General features: G+C 50.4%; 1 protein-coding gene and 1 pseudogene across 1 annotated transcript; both read left to right on the forward strand.

The window, feature by feature from the left end:
• The window catches only part of LOC102420960, a 22,885-nt pseudogene extending 11,697 nt beyond the window's left edge, over window positions 1–11,188 (forward strand).
• A 5,404-nt stretch (window positions 11,189–16,592) lies between these two features.
• On the forward strand, window positions 16,593–23,103 carry LOC102421255 (leukocyte immunoglobulin-like receptor subfamily A member 6). Its single transcript, XM_023748193.1, has 7 exons — window positions 16,593–16,641; window positions 16,747–16,782; window positions 16,946–17,221; window positions 17,367–17,669; window positions 19,173–19,460; window positions 19,614–19,913; window positions 22,548–23,103. Exons 1-7 carry the CDS (start codon window positions 16,608–16,610, stop codon window positions 22,667–22,669), a joined length of 1,359 nt encoding a protein of 452 aa, XP_023603961.1. The 5' UTR covers window positions 16,593–16,607; the 3' UTR covers window positions 22,670–23,103.
• The last annotated feature ends 684 nt before the right edge of the window (window positions 23,104–23,787 follow it).

Consider the following 23,787-nt stretch of genomic DNA (forward strand, 5'->3'; position numbering starts at 1 on the left):
ATCCCCACGCACAAACTACAATACCCATCAAGTCTCATATACACAAGGTCCGCGTCCCCATGCGGAGAAGCCTTTATCCTGGCCAAACAGGGTGCGACTGAAAAGGGGGCCCACCCCTTGCCCTTCACACAAGGCACATTCATGGGGAACCTTGGTGCTAAACCATTCGTAGACAACTTGCTTTTAGCTGCGATCTATTGAAAGTCATCCTCTCTGACACAAGGGTTTGTTCTGCTCCTGGCCTCTGGCCTCTCTCCTTCCCCAGGGGACTACCTCGTGGAGGACAGTCGCGGGAAGAAAGGGTGTGTGTGTGTCGGGGGGGGGGGGAGGGGAACCGCGTGCGTGGAGCCCATGGCAACATTGGCGTCCATTCCTACCTTTCCCGCCTGGCACGGGACCCGCCAGGGCCTTCGGCCGGGGCTGGGACGGGGAAGTGGGGGCGTGTGGTGGCGGACAAGGCCCCTTTCCCAGGGGTGCCAAAGGCGGGCTTCCTCCTCCCCATTTTTTCCTCCCCCTCCGAGGAACCCGGTCGACCAGCATTCCCAAAACTGCCTGCGCAGGATGGCCACAGGTACTGACTGTTGCACAGTGACTCTGGTCAACTAGATGGCCGGCCCGGACTTAGTCTCCGGCAGCAGTGAGGACTGTGAGAGACCGGGTGGACCAGATGGCCGGCCTGGACTTTGTCTCAGGTAGCGGTGGGGACCCTGAGAGATGGGGTCGACCAGATGGCCAGCCGGACTTAGTCTCGGGCGGTGATGGGGTTTGCGAGAGATAGATTGTTGACATGGCTGGCCCGGACTTAGTCTCAGGGCGGCAGTGGGGACCGAGACAGAGTGGACCAGATGACCGACCCGGACTTTGCCTTGGGCAGCCGTGGGGACCACGAGAGATGGGGTCGACCAGATGGCAGGCCCGGAATTACTCTCAACCATTGGTGGAGGTTGCTAGAGACAAGTCAATCAGATGGCCTGGCCCAGACTTTGTCTCTAGCAGTGGCTCAGAAAGATCGGGTTGACCAGTTATCTATAGAGATGAGACTTTGAAGACAAGGGTCTGGTGATTGAAAGGGAGGGGGGAAGGCCGGGGGCGGGGTGGGGAGATGCTGGGGGCGGGGCTAGAGGTGGGGCCAGACCAGGAACTAAGAGCAAATACATGTTGACAGAATATATTTATTTATTAAAAAATAAAAAGACTCAATTACAAGAGGAGGGCCCACATAACCCATGAAAGGGACATCCCTACTGCTCCCAGCTTAGGTGATCAAAGAGACTATGCCACAGGTCTTGGTCCCACAGGACACTTACCACATTAGGTCACCCTACCAAGCGGGGAGTCATGGCAGATCTAGCTCATACACAGAAAATTAACACAAAGAGGCAGCCAAAATAGGGAGACAGAGAAACAGGCCCCAAATGAAAAAAAAAAAAAACAGTAGAAATCTTCAAAAAACACAGCTAAATCAAATGGAAGCAAGCAGTTTATCAGATATAGAGTTAAAAGTAATGGTTTAAAAGATGTTCAAGGAACTTAGGGAAAATTATAACAGCATGAAAAAACTTTTTTTGGAAGTCAGAAATGAAGAATACAATATATGACATCATGAAACACTGGCTGTGGCTGGGTAGCTCATTCAATTGGAGCATTGTCACATACAACAAAATGCTGTGGGTTCAATTCCTGGTCAGGGAACATGCCTAGGTTGTGGGTTTGATCCCTGGTGAGGGCAAACACCAGAGGCAAACAATCAATGTTTCTTTCTCTCTCTCTCCCCTTCCCTTCCTCTCTCAAAAATCATTTTTAGCCATGGCTGGTGTTTCTCAGTGGGTAGAGCATAGGCCCTGCACCACAGAGTCTCAGGTTCAATTGCAGGTCAAGGGCACATACCTGGATTGCAGGTTTGATCCCTAGCCCCAGTCGGGGCATGGGAGGGAGGCAACCGGTTGATGTGTCTCTCACACTGATGTTTCTCTCTTCCCCATCTCCACCTCCCTTCCACTCTTTCTGAAAAGCAATGGAAAAAATATCCTCTGGTGAGGATTAACAAAAATAAAATGAATAAAATAAACTTTAAAAAAACATATCCTCAATTGAGGATTTTGAAAAAGAATACACTGGAAGAAATAAACAATAGGTTAAATAAAACAGAAATGCAAATGAGTGATTTGGAAGACAGGGTAGAAAAAAACAATCAGAGCAGCAAAAAGAAGGAAAAAAATGAAAAGAATGAGGATAGTTTAAGGGACCTTTGGGACAACATGAAGTATAACAGCATCAGTATCATAGGAGTACCAGAAGGAGGAGAGAGAGAGCAAAGAGTTGAGAAATTATTTGAAGGAATAATGACTGAAAACTTTCCTAAACTAGTGAAGAAAAAAGACACACAATTCCCAAACAAGAAAAAACCAAAAAGGCCGACACCAAGACACATCATAATTCAAAAGGCAAAGGTTTAAGACAAAGAGAGAAACTTTTTAAAATATATTTTTATTGATTTCAGAGAGGAAGAAAGAGGGAGAGCGAGCGAGAGAGAGAGAGAGACATCAATGATTAGAGAATCATTGATCAGCTGCCTCCTTTATGCCCCACACTGGGGATTGAGCCCACATCCAGGCATGTGCCCTCACCAGGAATGGAAGCATGACCTCATGTTCATAGGTCAACTCAACCACTGAGCCACACCAGCTGGGCTTTAAATATTTATAGCTGAGTACCCTGAATGTGTTAAAGTATGACTTTCAACAAATTTGTGAAATGGTCAGCTATCTAATTGTTCAAATCTGGGTTTTTTTTCATTGACATCATTCTCCTTTGATGGGAGATCAATAACATAAATTGTCATACAGGTCCCCTAGTCTGTCTGTATCCATGTTGAAATTTGGATTGTCTCCCATGCAGGTGCTTGCCCAGTGCTGGAGACCAAATTCCCAGTGTGAGGGAGGAGCTCTACTCAGGGGAGGAGGGGCCCAGAAAAGGCAGCAATGACTCAGAGGTTTTGAAGGAGAGCCATGAAGAAAAAGATGGTACTGACCCACAGAAACAGGAAGTCAGTGAAGGGAAGTGTGTGGGCAAAGAAAATCCACAGTCCCAGTGGAGCCCTGCTTTCCTCTGAGAAATGGGGATCAGTCTTCTCAGGATCTCCCAGGCCTCCCTTTCTCCTCAGGTGGTCCTCCCTGGGAAGGCCCCACTGACTCCTCCAGGCACCAAGGAGAGTGGAGCAGCCTTTACTTCCTCATTGGAGCACTTCACATAGACCACAACTCACTCCATGCACCCCATTAAGCCCTTCTGAGCAGTGCCCCCCACCCACCACAGACTCAAGATGTCTCATCTGTGTCATCCATTCAGCCTCCTTCCTGGTCTTCCAACCCAGGCCACACTCTTTCTCCAGTTCTCTCCTCTCCCCACCTCCTGAGGACCCTTCCTATAGGCCCATCTGGTCTGAGCCAGCCTGCTGCACCCCCTCCACCACTTTCCACCTTCAAAAGAGATCCAAGTTGCACAACTGATATAAAGGCTGTGAATGGTCAGGTTGGGCTAAACTCACCAGCCCCAGCAAACACGACTCTCCCTTCACATCCCAACTCACCCAGTTACCCACACTCCCCTGCACACCAAAGCAATTCACCCAGTTACCCACACTCAGAAACTAAGCTGTTGGAAAATTCTGTGCAATCAGGTGACTCAGTTGGTTGGAGTGTCATCCCAATATGCCAAGGTTGCAGGTTCAATCCCTGGTAAGGCCACATACAAGAATCAAGCAATGAATGCATCACTAAGTGGAACAACAAGTCTCTCTCTCCCTCTCTCTCTTTTCTCTCTCTAAACCTAGCCACCTCCTTTCCAACCCGCTGGACAAACACCCATCCTGTCTCTTCTGACTCAACTGAAAATGTACTTTGTGTTGAAGGTTTGTGTAAGAGTTATACGCAAAAACCACATAATGACTTAAGATACTGACCAGCAGACCATCCAGGGGCCAGGTGAACGTTGGCATTTTATTATCATGGTGTTAACAGTCAATAGAGCTGGTCTGCATGGCATTTTCACATAGTGGTCGCCTTTTTAAGTCATAAATCTTTTCGTACAATCTGTTGCTTCAAATTTATCCCATTGACTTGGAGCTAAAATCCCAAATATTTGCATGGTTCTCTAGACCCTGTGTGACTAGCCTGAGCCTTCACGTGACTGCTCTCACTTCTGACAACAGCTCAAGATCTTTCTGGTCAAAGACCACCCCCACCCCCTCAGCCCACCACCTCTCGGCTGCTCCCTGCTCATGCCTTGGGTCAGTCCATGGCTGAGAAGGACCCGCTCTCCAGGACCCGGGTTGCATGGCATCTGCCTATTATTGAACCTCATTATCACATTTCCTTTATTCTCCCAACGGGTTCATGAGGCTGTAACTGAACTGTGAGCCGCCTAAATATCTGTAACATCTGCTTCATTCATCTCAGCCCCATGAGTCCAGGGAAGGGATCCCTGAGCTTCAGCTACGACTCTCCAGAGCCTGGCCAGTGACGGCCCAGGGTCACTGCTCAGTAAGTACTGCCTGATTTCCTGGCCAGTGACGGCCCAGGGTTACTGCTCAGTAAGTACTGCCTGATTGCCTGTCCAGTGACAGCCCAGGGTCACTGCTCAGTAAGTACTGCCTGATTTCCTGGCCAGTGACAGCCCAGGGTTACTGCTCAGTAAGTACTGCCTGATTTCCTGGCCAGTGAGAGAAGGGAAGAGCAACTGCATTTAGAGACGCCCAGGAAAGGGAAGTGTCTTACACAAGCTCACAGAGGTTCTAGAAAAGGCAGAGTCAGAATTGGGCCAGAAATGGGTGGGGTCCTCTCCTGCCCTGTTCCTCCACCCTCCTCACCTGGGACGGCTGTCACCCTCTGGATTTGGGTTTGGCATGAGGTGGAGGCAGACCGTGTGGGTTCTGGTGAGACTCAGGTCAGTCTCAGAGGTCCCAGAACTTGCTGTCCCCTAGGGCCCGCCCTCCAGGGAGGGGCTACTTCCCTTCCTGTGAGGCCACTGATGAGGAACCAGTGATTTATCACTTGGGGACTTGGCCTTGTCACACCTCATTCTTGCCTTTGTCCCCCAGGCTCTGTGGAGTTTGTGTTGTCTGCAAACTGGGGAGCATGAGACGAAGCCCCCCGACCCAGAACCTCGCTACCCTTCTTGGCCTCGGTGAGCTCTGGGGAAAGGAGGAGGGGAGCGGGTGCTAACAGCTCAGTAACCATCACTGGGCTGATGGGATGGTGAAAGGAAGGGAGAAAACGTGCATTTGTGGAGTCTCAAGAAAGAGAAGGGAACTTCCAAGGTCACACAGACTCTGTGAGAGGCAGGAGCTGGTCCTTCCTTCTGTTCTGCCCTGTGCCCTGCACCCTCAAGCACTGGGAGCAGGTCACCCTCTGTATTGGGGTTGGACAGGAGGAGGAGGCAGAGCGTGGGGGGGTGTCTGCTGAGACTCAGATCTGCTCCTGAAGGTACCGGGACCTGCTGTGTCCTCAGCCATCCTTCAGGGAGAGCAGAGTGAGGCTGAGGAGGAAATAGGGACCTGTCACCTGGAGCCAGGACCTTGTCACACCTGTGCATCTGCTTGTCCTTCTGGCCTCTGCAGACTTCATCCCTCATCAGTGCCACTGGGGACCATGGCAGACAGCACCACCACCTTGACCTTCATTGTCCTCCTGGGCCTTGGTGAGTCTGTGGGAGAAAAAGGAGGGATGGGGTCCTCTTCCCTCCCAGGTCCTGGCCTTGCGAGACCCCAGGACTCAGGAGGCTCAGTGGGGGCACGACTTTGAAGGGAGGAGACATGCTCAGCACCAGGTCTGCCCCCAGTGCTCAGGGGCCCAGACCAGGCCTGGGGCTTCTGTGTGCGGTCGGGGACGATTCTCACAGGGACTCTCTTCCAGGGCTGTGTCAGGGCCCGTGGGACCAGGTCCAGGCAGGTGAGTCTCCCCCCAAACCCCACCTCCTGCTTCAGCACAGTCACCCCCTGGGCAGCTGGGGAGACACAGGGTTGGAATAATGGTGACCAGTCTGGGAGGGACCTGGGAGTGACAGCTGGTGAACGTAGGGAGAAGGACGCCCCTGACATTTCAGGTCTCATTCCTTTCCAGGAGTCGTCCCCAAACCCTCCATCTGGGTTGACCCTGGCCCCATCGTCACCAAGGGGAGCCCCGTGACCATCTTGTGTCAGGGGTCGCTGCAGGCTAGTGCCTACCTTCTGTATAAAGACAGGGGCTCTGAACCCTTGGAAACGGGGATCCCACAGGACTCCAGCAACAAGGCCCGTTTCTTCATTGAAGCCATGACCCCATCCTACGCAGGGCTGTACTACTGTGCATATTACACCTCTGGGAACATATCGTCACATCTGAGTGAGCCCCTGCTCCTGGTGGTGACAGGTAAGGGAGACACCGGGTCCCCTCCCCACTGTGGGCTCCAGGTCACAGGCAGAGGAACTAAAGTGTGGCCTCAGGGGACCTCACTCCTCACAGAACACACCTGGGGCATGACGGTGACGGTCCCTTTAACACAGACCCTTTCTCCTCCCTTAGGAGTGTACAGTGCACCCTCCCTCTCAGCCCAGCCCAGCCCTGTGGTGGCCTCAGGAGGGAACGTGTCCCTCTCCTGTAGCTCACAGTTCACAGCGGGCCCTTTCCATCTGCTGAAGGAGGGAGGGGCTGATCCGCCCCGACGCATGGAAGCAGAATGGAGGATCTATGCTGGGAGGAGGCAGGCCATCTTCCCTCTGGGCCCAGTGAGCCCCTCCCATGGGGGGACCTACAGATGCTATGGTTCTTCCAGGTCCTACCCCAACGTGTGGTCACAGTCCAGTGCCCCTCTGCACATCGAGGTCACAGGTGAGGTGACAGACTCCGATGCACCCCCATCAGTTTCCTGGACCCAAATACCTGATCTAAGCTGTGTGCCCAGCGGAGCCCTGGGCTCATGGTGTCAGTGACACTGGCCTCTTGGGGACAGACCCACAGGCGGGAGCTTAGGGAGGGACATGTGAGAGCTCTTACTGCAGCCCAGTGGGCGATGTGGGGTGTCCCCTGGTGCCACTGTCCCCTCCTCCCAGGTGTGCACAGGGCGCCCACTCTCTCGGCCCAGCCAGGCTCGTTGGTGCTGCCTGGACACAACCTGACCCTCCAGTGCCACGTGGAGGCCGGATTTGACACGTTCGCTCTGACCAAGGACGAGGGGCTCATACCCCCCCAGCACCTCCATGGGCAGCACAGCCCCCACTTCCCCCTGGGCCATGTGAGCCAGATCCACGGGGGCCGGTACCGATGCTACAGTGGACACCACCTCTCCTCTGCGTGGTCGGCCCCCAGTGCCCCCCTGGACATACTGGTGGCAGGTGAGGAACCAGCCCTGCCCCTGTCCTGAGGGTCTGCTCAGGACTCTGGGCCCAGGGTCACCTGGGGGTGATGGGGTCCAGGAGAGGGGCCTGGAGCAGAGGCTGAGCTGGGCAGAGGCCTAGGGGAGGGAGGGAGAAAGGGGGAGAGGGCCATGGAGATAAAAAACACACACACACACACACCCCAGGGGAACTGAGAGGAGCTGAGAGGGGTCACAGAATCTCTGGAGAAGGACAAGGTCCCTCAGCTCAGGGTCAAAGATATGAGGGGAGGGGTGGCTCTCTACACATCACACCTTCCTCTCCCCAGGAATGTACAGGAAACCCTCCCTCTCAGCCCAGCCGAGACCCTCAGTGCCCTGGGGAGTGAACGTGACCCTGCAGTGTGAGGCTGAGATCTGGTTTGACACCTTCCACCTGCACAGGGAGGGGTCACTAGACCCTCCCCAGCACCTTCGTCTGCAGGACACGTCTGCACCCTCTCAGGCCAACTTCACCCTCAGTCCTGTGGCCTCAGGCCACCAGGGGACCTACAGGTGCTATGGCTCAAACAGCACCTCCCCCTACCTGCTGTCACAGTCCAGTGACCCCCTGGAGCTGCCGGTCTCAGGTGAGGAGCCTGACCCGGTCCTTTCTGTGCTCAGTCAGCTCAGGGCCCTGTCCCTAGGAGTGTGAGGTTCCACAGAGCAGGGTCCAGCCCAGGAGAGAGTAGAGACAGGACCTCCCTCGCCTGAACCCCATTTCTGAACCTCAGCAGAGATGAAGGGTAGGAAGGGCGAGTGAGATGTGAGTGAAATGAGCAGGAATGTGATTAGACTGAGCAGAGAACACAGACCCCTCACCACTCACCTCCTGACGACTTCATCTCAGAATCTGGGTCCCTGTAGTCACAGTCCCCACTGAACACTCCCCTATAGAGAAGCATCCTGCCTGTGGGCACCACACTACATGGCCCCCTGTGCTCATTGGAGGCCTCCAAGCCCTCAGTGCTCACCTGAGAACAAGAAGGGACCCTGCAGGCCTCATGGGACCTGGGGCCTCCTGCCCAGATGCTGTGCATTCCCCTCTGCTCAGTGTCTCTGTGCACACAGGTCTATTATGGCTCTTTTTAGAGAAACTTCAGGCAATACTTCCATCTATAAGCTCACAATTTAACTGACATTATATGGCGTCCAGATAGAAATTTAAACATTCTACTCCTCTTTTTATTGGGAGCAGATTAAATCCAGACATTTGTTATGGAGAACAACTTTTTCTTTATATAAAGTCCTCTTATCAGGCACATTTTCAAATGAGCTTAATGAATGACCTTCAGAAGCATTTTGACAGCTATTTGTAACATTGAGTAAATGCACAGCCCACTTAGAGAATTGCACAACTAATATTGTAACTTGTGAGTAAGCGGTGTGTTTCCTGTAGATTTTCTAAATGGTAGTAAGTGCACATAGGAAAGCTACTGTGTGGACATACTTATATCCTGACCTGTTAGCCTCCCAAAGATTCTCTCCCTGTGGATTGTTTCTCAGTGGGTCCCTCTGATATAAAATTATAATCCCCAGCAGTGAATTATAAGGAAATGTCACTTCTTTAATCCCGATGACATATCAATTTTTCTCACTACACCTCCCATAGGATGGAATGACGGACCAAAATGGGCCACAGCTTCCCCTCCGGAAAACAGCTAAATTCACACCCAAAGTTATGCCAAGGCAAATCCATTTACAAATTTGCATGTTATGTTGAAAGGACTATTGTCCGCTTTGTTCCAATCTGTTCTTCTGTTTCATTAGGGTTTGCTAGGAATGCTCTCTTTTCCTGACAGATGCACATCCCCACATAATTATCTTTTCTCTGACCTTTAACCACATGACACACATTACAAAGGCTTCTTGGGGTCAGCCATTTGGATATTAACCCAACTGAGTGACGCTGATCGTCCATGTGCATTTCTGAATTGTGGAGCTGACGTTTAGAGTTATTGCATGGATCACTGATAGGAGGAGAGGTCAATAATTTGGTTTATATCTCGGATTTTATAGCAAATAGGGTAAGAGATGGACATGATTTCCTACTTGGGGTGCTCACTCAATAATGAATTTAGGGGGATTTTCTCTGTGACTTAAAGTTTGAGCCAGAAGTGTGGACTTCCGTGGTTATGACCTTCCTTGTACTTTGAGATAAAGGAAAAACTCACACCATTAGCATCCATATGCCCACATTTGTCATTTGGTAAATATACCTACCACTGTAGGTATTCATTTGTATAATTGTAGAATAAATGAGTTAAACCCTAGCTGGTTTGGCTCAGTGGATGGCACCTCGGCCTATGCAATAAAGGGTCCCAGGTATGATTTTGGCCAAGGACACATGCCCAGGTTGCAGGCTCAGTCCCCAGTAGAGGGTGTGCAGGAGGCAGCCAATCAATGATTCTCTCTCATCATTGATGTTTCTATCTCTCCTTCTCCTGTCCTCTATTAAATCAATAAAATATATTTAATAAATTAATAAAGGAGTTAATAGGAGAATCAATAGATGAACAATTCCAGGTGATGATGAAAATGCGGACCCCCAGCCCTGACCGGTTTGGCTCAGTGATGAGCATTGGCCTGTGGACTCAAGGATCCCAGGTTTAATTCCGGTCAAGGGCATGCACCTTGATTGTGGGCACATACCCAGTAGGGAGTGTGCAGGAGACAGCTGATCCATGTTTCTCTGTCATCGATGTTTCTAACTCTCTATCCCTCTCCCTTCTGCTCTGTAAAAAAATCAATAAAATATATTGAAAAGAAAAGAAAATGTGTACTCCACAGGGGGAGGGGCCTGGGTGGGGTGGGGTGAAGGAGACCCAGCCCAGGCTTTCACCCCTTCATGCTCCTGAGAGTCAGGAGCCCCTGACACCAACCGCTCCTCCATGGACCCTGGGTCCCCAGCTGTTGAGAAGGTGGGATCTCTCAACTGTAGGGGAATAAGCTCATGGGGTCTTCAGTCTCAGGCTGAACACAGACGCACAGCTCTTAGTTATTTCTGAATTGGGACCATTTTTCCCCTCACCCTCAGTTCTTGGGCACAGCTAACTCTTATCAAGGTGACTCAGAGCAGGTATTGAGTTCAGACATCACAGGGACGCTGATGTCAAGGGGAGGTTGGAACCAGACTAGACACCAGAACCCTGGAGATTTGGGTCTGCCCTGACCTTTCTGACCTTTGTATCCACATTTTCCAGCCTCCAAACCCCAAGACTACACAGTGGAGAATCTCATCCGGATGGGCGTGGCTGGCTTGGTCCTGGTGGTGCTCGGGGTGCTGCTATTTCAGGCTCGAAACGACACCAGAAGGGCACTCCATGCAGCCAGGACGTGAACACAGAGGCAACAATGCACCGTTCAAAGTGGGGGAACCTTGGAGCCTATCTGGTGAGCCCAGGAGGTGCTGAAAGAGAATGTGGACCACAGTTGGGGAAACTGTCTGCTGAGAATGTCCAGGGGAGAATTCGTGGTAGATGAGCTCTGGGTTCAGGAGAACGTGGCCCATGTCCCTGTAGAGGACGCCCCCTCCATCCAGCTGGGGTGCTCTCCTTCCCTCCCTGACCTCACTCACTCTCCTCCACTGCCCTTCTGTTCTCACCCTGTGACGTGAGGGTCCGTACCACATGGCTGGTTTAGATTCACATCTATGCACCCCTTCATGCTGGGCCACATCCATCCCAACAAAATGTGGTATCTTCATAACCTGGGATTGGTTTTTATTTTATTTTCCCTTTTTTAACTATGTTTTTATTGATTTTAGAGAGAGAGGAAGGGAGAGGGGTAGACAATAGAAACATTGAGGAGAGAGAAACATCAGCTGCCTCCTGCTCCCCCTTTTGGGGATGGAGCCCGCCATGCAGGCATGTGCCCTGACCTGGATTTGAACCAGTGACATCCTGGGTCATAGGTCAATGTTCAACCACTGAGCAACACTGGCTGGGCTGTGGCATTATTTTTAAAACAAGAAGAACAAAGTTTTAAAAAAAAGTCCTGATATCTGCTCCACGTGGTCCAGCCCATTGCACATCTCCATCCCTCCCACCGTCTCCATATAGCTTCTTCTTTGTATCCTTACTTGTGAACTTCTGTTCACCTAGATTTCATGTGGTTCTGAATGATGTTTGTTCTCTAGTTTAGTTGTGATTTTGCTGTAGTTGTGGAAGGATTTGAGTACTTCCTTTTCTTTCCCTACTATCTTGAGCAGATGTTTTAATGTTAGATAATAAATAATTTTAAATTGTTGGCATCATTTTATTTAACTAGTACATACGGTTCATTTTAAGTCGCTTTTTCAAAAATTTTCCAGACCAGTTTAAAATTGATTCACATTTATTTGTTTTATATATTTACTTCAACCAGTTTGGAGGTTATACATGCATTTCCAATTGGAATAGTTACACCAATGTTAATATTGGTATTTATATCTATAATTGTGAACCATTTTTTATTCACTCTCTTCTTTAGATGAGAAAAGGTCACTACACGTAAGCTGAACCTGTACCTAATTTCAAAAGCTGTGTGTGTTCATGTGTCTCAAACACACACACACACACACACACACATACACACACACACACGCACACTCCTAATATTATTTAACCTTTCTTAATTAATAATGTATATGTGAATGTATGTGCCAATATACTTTTTCAAAGTTTATTAGTCTTGCCATTACTTTTCTCGCTTTTACAACTCACTCTCTCTACTTTTTGTCTGTTGTGCTGTTGGTTTAATTACTATCTTAGTGAGCTTTTAGTGAGTGTGTAAATAATAGAGACCTTGTATGTCTGCAAATGTCTTATTTCCATTAAGACACTTGAAAACATGTTTTTTTTTAAAGATAGAATATAATTCAAATACAAGGAGGGAGAAAGTCTCTGATGGTTGAGGACCTACCGCCCAAGCCACCTCCTCCATCCTGAAGTCAGAACCTGACCTGGGGAATGTAACACATGAGATGTGAGTTCATAGGTTTGGACGTGCCTCTCTCTTCTCAAACTCATGGATTTCTCCCCTCTGACATTTTCACCTTAGCCTTGTAATAAAAATGTGGGTGAGTATAGGATTCTTCATTCACAATCAAGTATTTGAATGAACTTTTCACATAACTTTTGGCATTATGTTTCTGTTTGAACGTGAGCTCCCATCACTTTCCCCCACTTTCTATGAATATCAGGACCCACATTTCATTTGCATATTCATGCCCCCTGGCACTGTGTTGTCGCTGCTTCCCTGTAACATACCCAGCCATTGGCTTCTAGGAATGAAGCAGACGTCATCCTCACTGCTCTCCTCCTGCATCTCACAGCTTCAGTGGCGCTTCTCTTTCTATTCTCCATGTATCTGAATTTTCTAGTTCCAGTCCTTCTGTGTTGCACCCCACAAAATTTCCCCAATGTTGTCCTCCACTTTCAGATTTGTATCTTCAGCTGTATCTCCTCCTTGGTGGAAAGAATGTTTGAGTGTGCTAAATCAAATTACTTTTTGTTCTTAGGTCTTAGACATTTTCATGATCCATTACTAAAATTTCATGCAATTCTCTACTATGATCCCTGTTGTTGCCCAAGAAATCAATTCTCTCATTTCATTGTCAGATGTTTAAACATTCTTCAAGATATGTTCAGGAAAGCAGCAGCATCAGATCCAGTACCCTCAGGGATGGCCTGAACCATCCTGTCTGTAGCATTTTTCACATGAAGGGGTCCCACTTGATGACTGTGTCAGGGAGAGCTGGGCCGGCAAAGCCATGGTGCCCCCATCCTGCAGGGGAGGGGAAGGAAGGACAGGCAGGCAGGGGTGGGGTGGGGAGGAAGGGGAGGGTTCATGGAAGACAAGCCCTTCCCTCCTCTCACCCCTGGGATTTCCCTTTCACATCCATTCCTATTGGACGGTCCACTCCCACACAGCTGCTTCTCCACAGAGAGTCGCTCCCAGCGCTGTCCTGATGTTCAGGACGCAAAGAGGTGGAGAATTGGGTCTGCCCTGCCCCATGGCGTCCTCTCTCCCTAAGTTAGCATCTGACTGTGATGTGCCCAGAAGGGCCCATGTCAAGGTGAGCCTCACACTCACCCCTGAGCAGACACCCACTCCCAGCTAGAATGGATTGAATCTGTTTCACACACACACAGTGAGTGTGGCTCAGTGTCCACCATGGGCTGAGTCCGTGGGCAGAGAGACCCCAGTGCCAGTATCCAAAGCATGTGGAGGGGCAACCCTGCTCCAACTTTCACCCTGAGTCCATTCCCCTCCCTGTGTGTGGCCACCCTGGGTCCCTCTCTTGTCCACACACAGGTGGGAAACTCCATGCTGATGACTTCTGGCTGCACCCAGGCACAGTAGCCACTCAAGGTTGGCTGCTGTTCTGCTTCCCTCTCCATCTGGGGAACTTTTTCATCCCTTTTTGGGCATTGAGGATGGCCACATGTTTCAGAAACCATGTGCATAGCCCAATGGCTGGCAAACTCATTAGTCAACAGAGCCAAATATCAACAGTACAATGATTGAAATTTCTTTTGAGAGCCAAATTTTTTAAACTTAAACTATATAGGTAGGTACATTGTTATTAACTTAATTAGGGTAGTCCTAAGCTGACCTTTGCTAAAAACGTCCTCAATCTGATTGAGGTATGTTCACTGAGGTCGACCCCTTCCAACTCTCCCATCCACACTCGTCTTGTATACTTGTTTCATCTATCTCCTTCGTTCATCCTCTCTATATGCTCAAACCATCTCAACATACCTTTCTCAATCCTCAACACTACATCTTCTTTCACTCCACAACGTGCCCTAAAATTAACTTAATAAACTTTACTTAAAGTTTTAAGTCTTAGTTAAACTATAGGTACATTGAATAAAACTTGATATCATACTTAATAACAATATTATTTATTGATAAAATTAAATTCCTTACAATTTACGCATTTCCCCCGCGCTGCGTATCCCACGGCCCGCCTGCACTGAGTCTCTTGTCGCCCAACACCCCCCATTTCTTCTAATGCCACTTCTTCAAAATAGACTCGCGCAGCTGAAAACCGACTTCTGTGCATGGGCCACGAAGTTTCAATCGCACTGTACATGCGCGCCCGCAAGAGGTATTTTGTGGAAGAGCCACAGTCAAGGGGCCAAAGAGCCTAATGTGGCTCGTGAGCCGTGGTTTGCCGACCACTGGCATAGCTTTTCTGAGTATCAGGAGCAGATGGGATTTGTACGTGGGTATAGCAATCATCCAATTCCTGCGGAGTTCTGAACAACACCGCTCATGGCTCAACTCACATGGCTTAGTCAGGTGTGGAAATAAACCAGGATGGCTCCCACCAGGTCCCTGCGGCACTAACCCCACAACCACTGTAAGGGGTTGGGTTCTTGACGACGTGCTACATGAGTGGAAACTGAGACTCAAGAGATTGTACATTGAGGGTGAAGGTCACACACCTGATGGACAATGGAGGACTATTTAAATGAGAATCATCCAGCCAGCATGGCTCAGTGGTTGTGCATCATTCTATGAACCAGGAGGTCGAGGTTCAATTCTCAGTCAGGGCACATGCCCAGGTTGTGAGCTTGATTTCTCGTGTGGGGTGTGCAGGAGGCGCCAGTCAGTCATTCTCTCTCATCATTGATGTTTCTCTCTCCCTCTCCCTTGCTCTCTGAAAACAATAAAGAAATATGTATATATTTTTTCAAACTTGTTGGGGGAAAAAAGGAAGAAGAAAAGTAAGAGTGACACTCCTGCAGCTGGATATGGGGCCCGCTGGGAGCAGGACTCCTATGAGCACTAATATGTGTGGAAGCTGTGGTTCGGACCAGCTCTGCCGGTTGCAGGCGGGGTCAGGGGACCAGAGGGAGCTCACAGCTGCCCTTAAAGCTGAAGGTGTGTGAGGGAGATGAAACTGAACTCTGTCTGGGAAAGAGATGTGCTCCGTGTACAAAGCAAAGAGCAGCACAGAGACTCCTGGTGGCGAACAGCACAAATCCAGTCCCCTGGGGAGAGGGAACTCGTGCTCATGGGGTCAGTGGACCGTTTATGCCAAATTGCAGAGAAAATGTCCTGCTAAGACCATTGGACACTGAATCCGTGTGTTGCTGTAACCCTTCAGGAGTTAAACTCATTGAAGAGTAAATAAATTACAGTGGATGTTCTCATGTAAAAAAAAAATGGATGAAAACACCTGATCAAGACATTACTGCTCAGTTCACACAGATAGCAGGTGGGACACATGAATTTAAATAAAGAGGGTTTTTCTCAACAAATCAAAGCTCTAGGCCAAATGACAGCTTCTTACTGTCTAGGACAGTGATGGCGAACCTTTTGAGCTCGGCATGTCTGCATTTTGACAAACCCTAACTTAACTCTGGTGCCATATCACATATAGAAATTTTTTGATATTTGCAACCATAGTAAAACAAAGATTTATATTTTTGATATTTATATATTTAAATGCCATTTAACAAAGAAAAATCAACCAAAAAAATGAGTTCGCGTGTCACGTCTGACACGCGTGTCATAGGTTCACCATCACTGGTCTAGGACAAGCCATGGTCCCAGGAATCCAGTTCTGCCTGAGGAATGAGGGGCCCTGAGGGGGACAATGACCTTGAGGCTTGTTCCCAGGAAGGAGGGGCTGGAGGCTGTGGCTGAGAAAAAGGGAAGTTCATGAAGAAACTTGTGATAGAAAGATAACCCAGATAACTCTAAGAAAGATAACTCTAGGTTCATAGAGGGGGAGACCTGTTTCCTTCCCTTATTTCCCTGCATCTCCCTCTGTGCTCATTGTCACGGTGACATAGCCCTGAGCTGCACAGTGAGAGGGTGAGTGAGTCCCTGCTGATCTAAGCTCTGCAGGCCACAGGGACCCACGTCTTCCTGAGGCATCTCCAGGGCCCGGGTGCCACTGTCCATGGTGAGTACCCCAGGGAGGTGCTGATGGACGGGCTGAGGAGGAAGGAGACCCCGTGGAGGAGGCTCTGACAGGGAAGGACGTGCCCTGAGTCACCTCAGCTGCAAGGGGCATCCCAGGAGGCTCAGGTCTATTTCCTGCTTCACCATGGAAATGAGAGCCAGGCTGCGCCCTCCCCTATAGGCTGCTGACATAACAACCCTCTGATGGGAAGGATTGGCCTCCAAGTGACCACCACCCGTGCATCTCTCTGTCCATCCTGCTGGCTCCGTGGCCTCCTCCGTCTGCTGAGCTGTGGCCACAGGGAGAAGACACTATGACCTCCACCCTCACAGCCCTGCTCTGCCTCGGTGAGATGGCAGGGGGGAGTGGGGAGGGGACCCTGGTCTGTCAGGACCCCAGGACTCAGGAGGCTCAGGGTTCAGGGCAAATCTCTCACAGGGACTCTCTTCCAGGGCTGAGTGTGGGCCTCAGGACCCCAGTGCAGGCAGGTGAGTCTGTCCCCAGGTGTCCCAGGCCCCACTCCTCAATGGCCATACCACAGGCCGCAGGGAAAGGGGTGCAGATCTGTCTGACAGACGGGGGGCATCTGGGACTGACACCTGGGGCCAGGTGGTGGGAATGTCCTGTGACCCAGCCTCTGATTCCTTCCAGGGCCCCTCCCCAAGCCCACCCTCTGGGCTGAGCCAGGCCCTGTGATCCCCTGGAAGAGGCCCGTGACCATCTGGTGTCAGGGGACCCCAGGGGCTGAGAGGTACCTTCTGGAGAAAGAGGGAAGCCCAGCACCATGGAAAATACAGGAGCCTGGGGTCAAGGCCAGTTTCTCCATCACACACATGACAGAACGTGATGCAGGGAGATATCGCTGTTACTATCTCAGCCCTGCTGGCTGGTCAGAGCGCAGTGACCCCCTGGAGCTGGTGGTGACAGGTGAGAGGACACTCAAGGTTCCCAGCCTCTGGCTCTGCCCTCAGGAAGGGGGTCTGCTCCCAGGGTGTCCCCCTCTCACAGGCCAGCCCTGTGGGACATGAGGGAGGTGTGAGCCCATTTAACACGCTGCCTCCTCCTCTCCTAGGAGCTTACAGAAAACCCAGCCTCTCAGCCCTGCCCAGCCCTGTGGTGACCTCAGGAGGGAACGTCACCCTCCAGTGTGGCTCAAGGCAGGGATTTGCCAGGTTCATTCTGACTAAGGAAGGAGACCACAGGCTCTCCAGGACCCAGGAATCACAGCCACAGCCCAGTGGGCAGTTCCAGGCCCTGTTCCCTGTGGGCCCCATGACCCCCATTCACAGGGGGATGTTCAGATGCTATGGCTGTTACAGGAACAGACTCCAGGTGTGCTCATACCCCAGCGATGCCCTGGAGCTCCTGGTCTCAGGTGAGGTCCCCTGACCCTCTCTGCTGAGCTGTCAGCCCAGGGTCCTGTTCCCAGAAGGATTATGGGCTGAAAGGGAGGGAGGGGCTGTAGGGATGGTCACCCAGTGGAGATCTGCCCCTCAGACAACCCCTGTCCCCTCCCACCCGTCCCCCTCACCTGGTCCAGAAGGTGCCAGGTGGGCAGTGGGAGGGACTTAGTGAGGACTCTGTGTGAAGGGGGGTTCTCACCTTTTTCCTGTCCTTCCCAGGCCCCATGGAACCCAGCCCCCCTACCACAGAGTCCTCTTTGTTCAGAGGGAGACAGCTCCCCTGGGCAGTTCTGAGCCTGAGGACCTAATGCTGCCCATGCACTAAGGGCAGGCTGTGTCCTAAGGCTGCTAGGAGCTGGGACAGATTTCAGGGAACCAAGGTGACCCTGGGGTTCTGAGGCTCGGTCTCCCCCATCCTGGAAGTCAGGCCCACAGAGGGGGAGGTGGAGGTCTCTGTGGAAGCTGGTGGGTGCCTCCATGGGGACAGGGGCTGAGCCATGTGGCAGTTCAGGCCCCTCTAAAGTCTCTCACTTGGACATGCCCTTCCCTGTCTGGGCCTCAGTGTCTCTAAGTTTGAAAGGAAAGAATCCTTCTCCAGAGCTCAGATTTTCTGAGGGCTCTGGACCTGACCTCCTGGGAGAGGGGCCTCACAGGGAAGCCTTCAGGACGTGATGTTATGGGGCCTGTCCCCTCTGTCTCAGTGACGGAGACACTTTACAGGGAGGGACAGGCAGGACAAGGGTCCGGGTACCCAGTCCTACCCCTCAGCTCAGGCTCAGCTCAGAGGACGGAACAGGGTGGATCAGCCCTGGTTCAGCTCCTGGCTCTGCTGCTCCTGCTGTGGGGCTGGGCAGTCCCTTCTCTCCTCTGAGTGTCGGGTTCCTGTCTGCTCATCCCTGGTCCCGTCCTGCTCACAGGCTGCTGGGAGATGAGATGACATAAGGGCCTCACAGAGCTCAGGAAGGCAGATTCCCACTTCCTGGCGGGGGCGGGGGGGCGTGTCAGGACCATGCAGTGTGGAGAGGCATCCAGGAAAGAGTCAGAGTCCACCCCTCATCCTGCCCCTCCCTGTCCCTGCTGTGCTGGGGGCAGGTAATGAGGAAGGACCCTCACTCCAGATGAGACGTGGACAGGCGCCTGCAGAGGAGGAGCCCACAGCACGAAGCTAGTGTCTCCCTGGGGAGCAGTGTGAGGAAATCACAGGGAACTCACAGTCCTGGGTTCCAGTCCCAGCCCTACCATATCCAGGCTGGGTGACCTGGGGCACGTGATTAACCTCTCTGAGCCTCAGTAAAGTGGGGGGTGGGGTCAGCAGTCCTGGTGCATGACTGCTATGAGGTGAGAGGAGATGAGTGGCAACCCCACCATATACCTCGCACACAGTAGGTGCTCATTAAATGACAGCACTGTCTCATTCATGACGTCATGAGAGTATGAGGGCTCCCCAGGACCTTTCATGTCTGATTCCTTTCCAGGAGACGTCCCCAAACCCTCCATCTGGGCTGACCCAGGCCCCATCATCGCCAATGGGAGTTCTGTGACCATCTGGTGTCAGGGGTCTCTGCAGGCTAGTGCTTACCTTCTGTATAAAGAGAGGGGCTCTGCGCCCTTGGAAACCAGGGTCCCACAGGACTCCAGCATCAAGGCCAGTTTCCTCATTGGAGCCACGACCTCACACCATGCAGGGCTGTACCTGTGTGCATATTACATCACTGGGAACATACTCTCAGAGCGGAGTGACCCCCTGCTCCTCGTGGTGACAGGTAAGGGAGACACCTGGTTCCCTCCCCACTGTGGGCTCCAGGTCACAGGCAGAGGGAATAAAGTGTGGCCTCAGGGGACCTCACCCCTCACACAACACACCTGGGGTGTGAGGGTGACAGTCCCTTTAACACAGACCCTTTCTCCTCCCTCAGGAGTGGGTGGTGCACCCTCCCTCTCAGCCCAGCCGAAACCCTCAGTGCCCTGGGGAGCGACCGTGACCCTGCAGTGTGAGGCTGAGATCTGGTTTGACACCTTCCACCTGCACAGGGAGGGGTCACTGGACCCTCCACAGCACCTCCGTCTGCAGGACACGTCTGCACCCTCTCAGGCCAACTTCACCCTCAGTCCTGTGACCTCAGGCCACCAGGGGACCTACAGGTGCTATGGTTCAAACAGCACCTCCCCCTACCTGCTGTCACAGCCCAGTGACCCCCTGGAGCTGGTGGTCTCAGGTGAGGAGCTCTGACCCCACCCTTTCTGTGCTCAGTCAGTTTAGGGCCCTGTCCCTAGGAGTGTGGGTGACAGTAATAAACAAGGAGGTGGAGGAGGTTCCACAGAGCAGAATCCAGCCCATGAGAGAGTAGAGACAGGACCTCCCAATCCTGAACCCCATTTCTGAACCTCAGCAGAGATGAAGGGTAGGGATGGAGAGTGAGAGATGAGTGAAATGAACAGGAATATGATTAGACTGAGCAGAGAACACAGACCCCACCACCACCACCACTCACCTGCTGATGTGTTCGTCTCAGAATCTGGGTCCCTGTAGTCCCAGCCCCCCTGGACAGTCCCCTATAGAGAGAAGCATCCTGTCTGTGGGCACCACACTGTATTGCCCCTGTGCTCACCTGGAGGCCTCCAGGCCCTCAGTCCTCACCTGAGAACAAGGAGGGACCCTGCAGGCCTCATGGGGACCGGGGGCCTCCTGCCCAGACGCTGTGCATTCACCTCTGATCAGTGTCTCTGTGCACACGGGTCTATTGTGGTTCTTTTTTTTTTTTTTTTAAATATATTTTATTGATTTTTTACAGAGAGGAAGGGAGAGAGATAGATAGTTAGAAACATCGATGGGAGAGAAACATCGACCAGCTGCCTCCTGCACATCTCCCACGGGGGATGTGCCCGCAACCCAGGTACATGCCCTTGACCGGAATCGAACCCGGGACCTTTCAGTCCGCAGGCCGACGCTCTATCCACTGAGCCAAACCGGTTTTGGCTATTGTGGTTCTTTTTAGAGAACCTTCAGGCAACACTTCAGTCTATAACCTCACAATTTAACTGACATTATATGGAGTCCAGATAGAAAGATAAACATTCTATTCCTGTTTTCATTGGGAGCAGATTAAATTCAGGCATTTGTTATGGAGAATAACTTATTATTTATACAAGGTCTTCTTTTCACACACATTTTTAAATGAGCTTTATGAATGAACCTTAGAAGCACGTGATAACTATTTGTAAATTGAGTAAATGTACAGCCACTTACTAGAGAATTGCACCTCTAACATAGTAATTTGTGAGTAAGCGGTGTGATTCCTGTAAATTTCCTAAATGGTAGTAAGTGCACATAGGAAAGCTCTTGGTTTGGACATACTTATATCAGGACCTGATAGCCTCCTGTGGGCTGTTTTTCAGTTGGTCCCTCTGATATGAAATTATAATCCCCAGCAATCAAAGGGAATGTCATTCTTTATTCCCGATGGCATACCTATTTTACTCACTTACATCCCATAGGATGGATGACGGACCAAAATGGGCCACAGCTTCCCCTCCGGAAAACAGCTTCATTCACACCCAAAGTTATGTCAAGGCAAATCCACTTACAAATTTGCATTTTATATTGAGAGCACCTTTAGCCAATTTTGTTCCAATCCATTTCATTACGTTGTATTAGGAATGCTCTCTTTGCCTGACAGATGCACATCCCCCCATAATGATCTTTTCTCAGACTTTTAACCACATGACACACATTACAAAGGTTTCTTGGGGTCAGCTATTTGGATGTTAACCCAACTGAGTGACGCTGATCATCCATGTGTATTTCTGAATTGTGGAGCTGACATTTAGTTATTGCATGGATCACTGTAATGAGGAGAGGTCAATAATTTTCTTATATCTTGGGTTTTATAGCAAAATAGGGTTACAGATTGACATAATTTCCTACTTTGGGTGCTCACTCAATAATGAATTTAGGGGGATTTTCTCTGTGACTTAAAATCTGAGCCAGAAGTGTGGACGTCTTTGGTTATGACCTTTGTTGTACTTTGAAAATAAGGAAATGCTCACACCACTAGCATCCATATGGCCACATTTTTCATTTGAAAAATATATGCACCACTGTAGGTATTCATTTGTATAATTGTATAATGAATGAGCTAAACCCTAGCTGGTTTGGCTCAGTGGACAGAGCGTCGGCCTATGGACTGAAGGGTCCCAGGTTTGATTTTGGCCAAGGGCACATGCCCGGGTTGCAGGCTCAGTCCCCAGTAGGGGTTGTGCAGGAGGCAGCCAATCAATGATTCTCTTTCATCATTGATTGTTTCTATCTATCCCTCCCTTTCACCTCCTCTCTGAAGTCAATAAAAATATATTTCATAAATAAATGAGTTAATAGAAGAACCAATAAATGATAAATTCCAGGTGATGATGAAAATGCGGATTCCAGAGAGGAGGGGCCTGGGCAGGGTCGGGTGAAGGAGACCCAGCCCAGACTTTCACCCCTTCCTGCACCTGAGATTCAGGAGCCCCTGACACCAACCGCTCCTCCATGGACCCTGGGTCCCCAGCTGTTGAGAACGTGGGATCTCTCAGCTGTAGGGGAATAAGCTCATGGGGTCTTGAGTCTCAGCCTGAACCACAGAACACCCAGCTCTTAGTTATTTCTGAATTTTGATAATATCTTCTCTTATCCTCAGTTCTCAGGGACAGCTCTTACACGTTGACTCAGAGCTGGTGCAGAGTTCAGACATCACTGGGATGCTGATGTGAAGGGGAGGTGGGAGCCCAGGGAAGACACCAGAATCCCGGAGGTTTGGGTCTGCCCTGACCTCTGAGACTTTACTCACAATTCTTGTTTTCCCATCCCCAAGACTACACAGTGGAGAATCTCATCCGGATTGGCGTGGCTGGCTTGGTCCTGGTGGTGCTCGGGGTGCTGCTATTTCAGGCTCGAAATGACACCAGAAGGACCCACGATGCAGCCAGGATGTGAACACAGAGGCAACAATGCACTGTTCGAGTGGGGGAGCTTGGAGCCCATCTGAGGACCCCAGGAGGTGTTGAAAGAGAATGTGGACCATAATTGGGGAAACTGTCTGCTGAGAATGTCCAGGGGAGAAGACGTGGTAGACGAGGTTTGGGTGCAGGAGAACGTGGGCCCTGTCCCTGTAGAGGACGCCTCCTCCATCCAGCTGGGGTGCTCTCCTTCCCTCCCTGTCCTCACTCACTCTCCTCCACTGCCCTTCTCTTCTCACCCTGTGACATGAGGGTCTGTCCCACATGGCTGATTTGGATTCACATCTATACCCCCCTTTAAGCTGGGCCACATCCATCCCAACAAATTGTGGTATCTTCATAAACTTGGGATTGTTTTTTTATTTTATTTTTCCTTTTTAAACTATGTTTTTATTGAGTTTAGAGAGAGAGGAAGGGAGAGGGATAGAGAGATAGAAACACTGAGGAGAGAAAAACATCAGCTGCCTCCTGCATGCCCCCTTTTGGGGATGGAGCCCACAACCCAGGCATGTGCCCTGACTGGGATTTGAACCAGTGACCTCCTGAATCATAGGTCAATGTTCAACCACTGAGCCACACTGTGGGATTATTTTTAATCCAAGAAGAACAAAGTAAACAAAAAAAGTCCAAAAGTCCTGATACCTGCTCCACGTGGTCCAGCCCATTGCACATCTCCACTCTCCTGCCATCTCCGTGCGGCTTCTTCTTTGTATACTCACCTGGGACCTTCTGTTCACCTAGATTCCAGGTGGTTCTGAATGCTGGTTGCTCTGTAGTTTAGTTGTGATTTCGCTGTGGTCCTGGGAGGATTTGAGTACTTTCTTTACTTTCCTTACTATCTTGAGCAGATGTCTTAATGCTAGATAATAAATAATTTTGAATTGTTGGCATCATTTTATTTAAATAGTACATACAGTTCATTTGAAGTAGCTTTTTAAAAAATTTTCCAGACCAATTTTAAATTGATTCAGATTTGTTTGTTTTATATATTTACTTCAACTGGTTTGGAGGTTATACATGCATTTCCAGCTTGAATAGTTACACCATTGTTAATATTGGTATTTATATCTATAATTTTGAACAATTTTTTATTCA

This window comes from Myotis lucifugus, unplaced genomic scaffold (assembly GCF_000147115.1).
Source record: "Myotis lucifugus unplaced genomic scaffold, Myoluc2.0 scaffold_1189, whole genome shotgun sequence".
Taxonomy (NCBI): Eukaryota; Metazoa; Chordata; class Mammalia; order Chiroptera; family Vespertilionidae; genus Myotis; species Myotis lucifugus.

What these genes read in the sequence shown, in the direction of transcription:
- LOC102421255 (XM_023748193.1), top strand. Translation starts at nt 16,608, where the DNA reads ATGACCTCCACCCTCACAGCCCTGCTCTGCCTCG. An exon ending in CCTGGAGCTCCTGGTCTCAG is followed by an intron (nt 17,670 to 19,172) that starts GTGAGGTCCCCT and finishes ATTCCTTTCCAG; the next exon opens with GAGACGTCCCCAAACCCTCC. An exon ending in CCTGCTCCTCGTGGTGACAG is followed by an intron (nt 19,461 to 19,613) that starts GTAAGGGAGACA and finishes CTCCTCCCTCAG; the next exon opens with GAGTGGGTGGTGCACCCTCC.